Source organism: Hevea brasiliensis, chromosome 15 (genome assembly GCF_030052815.1).
Source record: "Hevea brasiliensis isolate MT/VB/25A 57/8 chromosome 15, ASM3005281v1, whole genome shotgun sequence".
Lineage (NCBI taxonomy): Eukaryota > Viridiplantae > Streptophyta > Magnoliopsida > Malpighiales > Euphorbiaceae > Hevea > Hevea brasiliensis.
The window spans coordinates 65,494,708-65,502,884 of record NC_079507.1 but is presented as its reverse complement, the minus strand read 5'-3'; the positions used below and the strand labels follow the sequence as shown (position 1 = coordinate 65,502,884).

Here is an 8,177-nt window from a genome sequence, read left to right as displayed (position 1 = left end):
TTGCATTCATCCATCTGGAAGCAGAAAAAGCCACAAGAAAAAGGATCTTCTGCGTTACATCCCAGAGTAATACAGCGTCATCTCTTTCTTCAAGAACCAATCACTGCTCTAATAAAGTGACAATTCTGCACCACACCTCCAGACATCATCATTACCGTTTATCATTGTAAACAAAAAAGTGTCCGACATTATTTCGTTCTCTATAGCACAGAAGATCATGAACCCGCCAATATAAGCTCGCTTGCCTCACAGTCCAACTCGGAGAAACGAACACTTAGTTAGATAGGTAACTCGTTCAACTCAACTCAGTTGGCTGCCTATGGCTTCTCTCCACACCATTTCTCCCCATAGTCTCCTTCCTCTTTCCAAATCCAAAAAAGCCACCGCGAAAACCCTTCCCAACTCGAATTTTCTCGGCTCAAAATATCGTGAGAGCCCAATTTTCTCTAGAAGCAAACGTAGAACTGAGAGTTGGTTCTTGAACTCCGTTGTGCAAGAAGAGCTTGATGTTATCCCAGTACAGAGTAGAGACAGCACGGACCAGCAAGAAGGGATGGCGGTGAGTCAGGTAGAGAGCGAAGGGACTGAGTTGGCGACTCAAGTTAGCGGGTTTGGATCGAATGAGGGGCAACTGTCTTTTGAGGGGTTTTCTTCTCCTTCTAGTTCTGGTATTGGAGATGATGGAGGGAGACAGAGCGAATCCGAAATGGATAGATTAATTGATAGGACTATAAACGCAATGATTGTTCTTGCTGCTGGTTCTTATGCCATAACCAAGTTGCTTACAATTGATCATGATTACTGGCACGTAAGTACATGGAAATCACGTGTATATGTGTTGCTTGTATACTAATTTTGATTTATGTTGCAATAGCAATTATTGAGGCCTTTTGTTCTAATTTTATGGGCGATACTGTTAATGTTTTGGTGTTACTTTATTTTATGTTAGCTTAATTAGTTTCTTTATGTGCTATGGGCATTTTTTTACTGTTGTGATGTTGTATGAAACTTGTTTTTGTTGACTTAGGTTTAGAACATTGTAAAAGCTCCCCATTTTTATCATTCTTTTCTTTAGAATTTTCTTCATCATAGTAGATCTTTGGACAAATCAAGAATTTCTTCAATCTCTTTTTCGCCTTGCATTGGAGCAAGTCGAATTTGTTGCTTTAATCATTATTAGCTTTTGGAAAATTTCCTTTGATCTATGATGTGGTATTTTATATTGAACCTAAGATTTCCCTTTTGCTGTGTAAATACTGCCTGCCTGTTGTATTCTAATCAAGTATTACTTTCTTCTTGGCTTCCATGATAGCAAAATCCAAAGAAGCAAGTTAATTTAATGGAGCCTTAGATGTCTAATTGGTTAAAAGATGCTCTGAAGTGGTTGCAATACTGACAACGAAGCTGAAGATTTTGTAATACGATGCTTAGAATTTTTATCTGTTGCTCTATAAGTGAAATAATGAGATGTGCTAGCTGCAAAGGTAAACTGGAACAGGGCTAATTCAAAAGGATTAGTTGCATTACCAATGAGGTTGGATTATATATAAAGAAAAGGCAGAAAACTTAATGGTTGTAAGAGGATGTTGGCTACATGAGCTGAAATGATTAGATGTTTTGACTAAATAACATTGGTTAATGTGCAGTTTGGTACTGATTTGGTGAATGCTGAAGTTCTTATGGGAAGACTGAGAGTTCTACGAGTATTATGGTTGAGGCAATAATGGAAAAATCCAAGATTAATGGTACTAATGGTTTAAAAGATGCTATTGTGGTAGAGTGACTGAATTAATTCACAGTTGCTTGTTTTGACGTTTCACTGTGAGCTTTCATTGAGAGGAAACAGGATTCTTTCGCTTTCAGTAGAGGAAATCTAAGAGTTAATATTCAATTAGGTTGTATAAGCGTACCTGTTGATCCCCTTTTTATAGGCATCAATTTGGGATTTGCATCCAACTTGGTGAGTGGTACGTTGTCCATGCCTCATAAGTTGGCTGCTAAACTCACTCATATCTGAGTCCTAATCTTTGGGTCTGACCTATAACTGGGTCAGATGTCTCACAGGTGCTGCCTTTTGGGCATTTAGGATGATTTTATATCAGGAATATTGGGAATTTCATCCAAGAATATTTCCATTACTACAATTATTGTAAAGTGAACATCGTTGGATGTGTTTTATTTGCTGTTGGATTGCTAGATATCTATAGTTGTTAACATATTTTATTTCATGTCTTGTTCCTTTGCTTTTCTCTTAGGGGTGGACCTTTTATGAGATACTGAGATATGCCCCTCAACACAATTGGAGTGCTTACGGGGAGGCTCTTAAGACAAATCCAGTTTTAGCAAAAATGATGATCAGTGGAGTGGTCTATTCTGTAGGGGATTGGATTGCACAGGTTAGTTTGTTAGATTACTTCAGTGCATCTTTGATGTTGTAAATTGTTCCCTTCTGTTTATTTATTTTGGATCACGGGCAGTGTTTTGAAGGTAAACCACTCTTTGAGTTTGATCGAGCACGAATGTTTAGATCAGGCCTTGTTGGCTTTACATTACATGGCTCTCTTTCACATTACTACTACCAGTTTTGTGAGGTGATTATCATAATTTTTTTGTCCATTTAATTACTTAATGCTTTTATTAGTTTTGGGTTTAATTAAGTTAATTTTGTACTTTACCTGAGACATTTCCTCTGTTTCGCAGGAGCTTTTTCCATTTCAAGACTGGTGGGTGGTTCCTGCCAAAGTGGCCTTTGACCAAACTGCATGGGCAGCAGTTTGGAACAGCATCTATTATACAGCATTGGGATTTCTACGTCTGGAATCCCCCGCCAACATTTTTAGTGAATTAAAGGCTACATTCTGGCCGATGCTAACTGTAAACATCGTGCCCTTTTCTCTGTACTTGATGATGTGGCCTGTAGTCAGGCAGGGAAGCTTTTTAGTGAATAGATATCTTAATTTTATCTTCTTTGATGTGGTCTGTTGTGCAGGCAGGGTGGAAACTGTGGCCTTTTGCTCATCTTATTACATATGGTGTGATTCCAGTAGAACAAAGGCTTCTTTGGGTGGACTGTGTAGAACTCATTTGGGTGACAATACTCTCAACGTAAGTGGCATTATGGCTTATTTTGGAATTTTCATTTGTTGGGTACTTTCTTTTCTAGAAATATATAGTGTTGGACTCTTATTTTTGGGGATTAGTTTTTCTTTTTCCTTTTTTTTTTTTTTAATTTTTAAAAATCAAGGTTTTAAATTGCATGTTCTGAAAAGGAATTGAAAACTTAAAGAGTAAATTTTGCCAAAAATTTTAAAAAAAAAGAAGTGCTACTTCTGGTTAATATGCAGACGTTTATGTGATCTGAGCTCTGTTAATGAAAACCCGGAGAATGTTAAGGCTTCTTTGGGTTGTTCAGTTGTCCTTCTTTCTCCAGTAAATTCTTGTTTTGAAAAAAAAAATAATAATAATAAAGCTGCATGTTGTAATTTTTTAGTGGTCAGTGATGCTTCCATATAAGGCTTTGGATATTGTAATTTTGTTTTGTCCTGTAGTCATCTTGTTTGCTTCCACTTGATCTTGGTTTTGTTCCAACTAGGTTCTAATATGGCAATCTTTTCTCTTTACCAGATATTCAAATGAGAAATCAGAAGCAAGAATATCCGAGACACCAGCAGAAGCAGGTTCCAGTTCTTTGTTGAAAGGCCCTCCTGAGGTGTATGAAGAAACTCTTTAAATGCTGATGATTACAGATGCACAATCAGCTGGTCATGATAAGTACTAATGCATTTTTTTTTGTTTTTTAATTTCTTCTTTCCTTCCAGGAGTAGATTAAATGCTAACAATCAGGAGAGTTTGAAAGATGAGTTGCTCAAGTTGGTTGTAAGAGTTGAGAGTTGAACCCACAATGCGATGGAAAAATTGCAATGCGGAAATTTTATGGACAGACGGGTTATAGAATATACCACGCACATCTTGCATACTTGCATACGTATGTATGAAGATATGAAGATTAGACATACTTTCTGAGATGATACACAATAGCCTTTCTAGTTCCTCCTAACTGTAAAAATCACATGACATGGTACTGGAAATTTTCTATGGAATATAGAATTTTCTTTCTTCAAGATCCTCACATATATAAATCAATCTATCCCATTATCACTTTAGTTCATTTGTTGCATAACAACTCTTTTTTTTTTCTTTCTAATTGATTAAACAAGGGGGAAATGCAAAATGAACAAGCTACTAGCAACAATTAGCTAATGCTGTTGGCATCCAGAGCGCATGGTGAAATTAAGCTTTTTCTCGCGACAACTTATGTAGGAGACAAAGGGTTGATGCGTTGAGCATAAAGGAAGCGGCAGATGGCAGATTGGTGACTTAAGAAATACAGAAATTTCATAAACGACTTAAATGAAAACAGAAAGTTCTATCACTAACCACAACTGAATTATCACATCACTTGAATCAGTTGATCAATTGCGCCAAAAACTAAGATTTTGAAGGGGCAAAGAGCTTGCATGCAAAGTCGGATATCAGAGAGTGTTCCATACACTCAAGGCATCAGTGCAGGGTGTTCCATAGAAATTTGCAAGGACACAACCGTGCTGAAAACTCAACTTTATCTGCTGTATGAAATCTTGGTCATCAAAATGGACTTGATTATTAAAGAGTGCACATTTAACTCTGAGCATGTGTGAAACAATAGGGATTAGTATACTAATCACTCCCCATCAAATTTCTCAAGTTAACATTTTTCGTCAGAGAAAAACTAGTAGTGTTTGTTTATTAACAAGGATTGAAGAATGATCATTCTAAAATTATTTCTAGAAGAAGTTTGAACTGTTACCTTCATATATAAACTGTAGTAAAATAAATAACTAAATAGCAAAACCACCATAACAATGGCCAAAGGAATAGGTGAATGCACTTTAGTCTTCTATTCTCCTTGTTTGCTTCAGTTGCATATTTTAGTTTGCTTTGCATCATTTGGACCACTTCTACTACTTGCAACCCTGGCGTCACTTCCTTTGTCAAGCAATACAAGGCTCTCCACATAGCTATAAAGAGAAGACCCTCCCCTCCTATCCACGGCTACGAGTCGTTCAGTTCGTTGGCTATGTACTTTTTGTGAAGCTATGCATCCACGAGAAAACTCCATCAATACTTATCCATTATTCCTAAAACCTAACACCTTCGACATTCCTCTCCAGCGTTTGCCCATAGTAGCTAACTTCATCCATGTTGCCACTGCACCATACTCTTTCATCACCCATATATCAGATTGATGAGAATCATTACAGCTTTGGTGAATAACCGCAATTGATGCTTCCCCAAATACCTTAACTTTCAAACACGATAACTAATCGTTTACAAAACATTCTTGCAACAAAATCTCGCGGAAGACTTCATCTCTTGCATCAAACACCATGATGAACCTTCCATGCTTGTGCTTCTTTTCCCAACTGTACACGATCCAATGCAATGTACGATTCACAAAGGCTGGAGTAACATAATCATCTACCCTATTTTTAGAGTAATTTCAGTGATATTCTTCCAAGAATTAGAATTGAGAGAATATAGTTCAGTCCTAATGTGAATTCCATCTTCAACAGGAGGGTTCATGATTCTTAAGACTTTGTAGTCATGGGTTCTAGAATCAAATCCAAAACCAATAAAATTCTTACAACGGTTGCGAACATTGGCGAAGATGAGATGGGGTAAAGGAAGTAATAAAGACTTTCTAATGAAAGGGTTCCAGAGGATGAATCTGCAGCCGCCATAAGAAAAATCATCGGAGAAGAGGCAGATTACGCCGTTGCAAGAACAGGCGACGTGCAAAGGCTTCTTGGTGTCGAAAGAGGGATAGAGTGTCACGTATTCCTTGAAATCTTTGTCGTCAAAACGCAAGCAGTATTTGTCGTCGTCGCAAAATGAATATGAATGATGAAAAAATAATCGGTTATCCCTGGAGGAGAGGGCTTTGTGAAGATGGGTTGAAATGAAATTGGGGTTTTTGATAAGAGCGTACCGTGACTTGCAGACACTGGTGCATTGCAACAGGGTCTTGATGGACAGCCTAAACAAGATTTCTGCCATCACTTCATCAGGCATTGTCCGGCATCATCTCTTTGCTGGGTTGTTTTCTACTTCTCATTTCATCTCTGGCATACTCCATGGAAGAGAATGCGACAGAGAGATGGAGATGGTGGCTCGTGTGTATGTGTTTCTATATATATATATATATATATTATTTTTATTCACACCAATATGAAATTTAAATTTTACACATTTTATATACATAAATGCGAGATGTGAATTGTAGATTTGTTTAATTGTAGAAAATAATTTTCTATTTTTTTTATTATTTTTGAGAAAATCTTAACTTTTATTTAAAACAGAATATAAGAAATACATTTATTTATCAATAATAAAAATTAATTTTTAATTAAAAAATTATTCTTATATTTCAAATTAAAAAATAAATGATTGTACAATATATTAAAATTTTATTTTATTTTAAATTTTTTATTTATTTTTTAATACGTGTTATTTATTTTATAATAATATAATTGTTTTTTATTATTATAAATATTTTTTTAAAATAAGTATTTAATTTTAATTATAAAAAGTTATAATATAATATAAGTTATAGAATAATAATTATTATTTATTTAAAAATAATTGAAAAATAAAATTTTTTATATTTATTTTTTAAATTTTACTTAAATTTTAAAAATTTAACATATATGAAAAAAAGATTTAATTTTTCAATTTTTTAAGAAATTACTTTAATTTTTTATAGGAGCAGTATTTATTTTCCAAGGGAAGATAACCTCATAATTTTCCTTCAATTTTCATTCCAGCTTTTGTTTTGCCAATTATTTACTGCAACCATTTGGGAAATATATTAACTGTTGGGAGATATAGAATCCAATAAATCAGGAATCAAAGGTGGAGCACGTCCATATATATATACGTATATAGTTCAAAGCTTTGAAAGGAATTCTGATGAATCAAAAAGATCTTAGCTCGAGAGGCCCACATATGCTGAAGCCCAACTCATTGCCAACCTAGCAGCTTCAATCTTTAACTCAAATGTCCAAGTCCATTTATTTTGTTAACCATGATTATCCTTTAATAGTGGTTCATGGAATGGCTAAATCTTCAATTATGAGCTTACTTGTGCATAACAAATGCCCATAACTAGGGGTTATGGTTCAATCTAGTTCTGAATTGTCACTAGTCAAAATGGTTCAATGGTGCTTTTATAACTGGAAAACATCTAGCACCATCTGTCAATTCGTGGGCATAAGCCAAAATGTAAATGCTGAGAATCCTCCTTTAACTGCTCTCCCTAAGTTCAATTATTGGTCTGAAGATTACATGGAATATTAGTTGGCTAGGCATGTGTTCATCAATGAAAACCCTCTTCTTTTTGGTAGCTTCATTCATGATAATGAAGCCCCTCCTATCCGTCCCCGTTCTTGCTCATCTACCATTGACAAGCCTCATCTTTTAGAAGATAGAGACTTTTGACAATGTATGCCCATTCAATAGGAGCCCCACCTCTAATTAACACTCAACATCATGTACACAATATTTTAAGGCATGAAAGCAAGGCCAGCAATTAATTTTGGTTGGTTCTCTAGGCAAGCCAGACATTGAATTCATAATCCCGTCAGCTGCAATTATCTTCAATATCTACATATCAATTTGAATCAAATTCAATTGATAATTAAGGTCATGGATTAATATATAAAAGAATAATTATAGGAGAGGATTTTTGAAAAAATTTATAGCCACAGTGAAAGCATCCTCCACAAAAGGGATAGGGGATGGGTTAAATATCAAATTTTATGATATTTCCGTTTTGTGTTCCAAAATTAAGCATTAATGATATAAAAATTTGGCAAGGTAGAATTGCACGCTTTCCCTAGAAAGGAATGAAATTAAAAGGGGTTTTAATTTGTGTGGTTTTAAGATAATGATTCCCTTTTGATAATAGGGGAAGATGGTCCCATAGTCAGCAAAGAGAGAAAAGCCATTAGTGAGGTAGCATCTTGTTGTCAATTTGTGTGTGAAACCCTTGCTGGGTCATCCTCATCTTGGAATATGCTTAGCTATGTCCTATCAATCATCAATCTAAAAGGAAAAACACCCACCCTCTCCCTCAAATA

General features: G+C 35.4%; 2 protein-coding genes across 2 annotated transcripts; one reads left to right on the top strand and one right to left on the bottom strand.

Annotated features, from left to right (window-relative positions):
• The first annotated feature begins 208 nt into the window (after positions 1–208).
• LOC110643759 (uncharacterized) lies at positions 209–4,121 on the top strand. Its single transcript, XM_058136168.1, has 7 exons — positions 209–808; positions 2,256–2,396; positions 2,478–2,591; positions 2,701–2,874; positions 2,990–3,105; positions 3,625–3,711; positions 3,819–4,121. Exons 1-7 carry the CDS (start codon positions 320–322, stop codon positions 3,892–3,894), a joined length of 1,197 nt encoding a protein of 398 aa, XP_057992151.1. The 5' UTR covers positions 209–319; the 3' UTR covers positions 3,895–4,121.
• Positions 4,122–5,359: 1,238 nt separating this feature from the next.
• On the bottom strand, positions 5,360–6,111 carry LOC110643760 (F-box protein CPR1-like). The gene is made up of 2 exons (XM_058137152.1): positions 5,522–6,111; positions 5,360–5,462 (listed from the first exon to the last, which is right to left on the bottom strand). The coding sequence occupies exons 1-2, from the start codon at positions 6,109–6,111 to the stop codon at positions 5,360–5,362; spliced, it is 693 nt and encodes a 230-aa protein (XP_057993135.1).
• Between the last annotated feature and the right edge of the window lie 2,066 nt (positions 6,112–8,177).

Bases quoted from the DNA above. Each gene is read 5' to 3' on its own strand.
- LOC110643759 (XM_058136168.1), top strand. From the start codon at position 320: ATGGCTTCTCTCCACACCATTTCTCCCCATAGTCTCCTTCCTCTTTCC. The intron at 2,397-2,477 runs GTTAGTTTGTTA...GATCACGGGCAG, and splicing joins TAGGGGATTGGATTGCACAG to TGTTTTGAAGGTAAACCACT. The intron at 2,592-2,700 runs GTGATTATCATA...TCTGTTTCGCAG, and splicing joins ACTACTACCAGTTTTGTGAG to GAGCTTTTTCCATTTCAAGA.
- LOC110643760 (XM_058137152.1), bottom strand. From the start codon at position 6,111: ATGCCTGATGAAGTGATGGCAGAAATCTTGTTTAGGCTGTCCATCAAG. The intron at 5,463-5,521 runs GTAGATGATTAT...GATCGTGTACAG, and splicing joins GAAATTACTCTAAAAATAGG to TTGGGAAAAGAAGCACAAGC.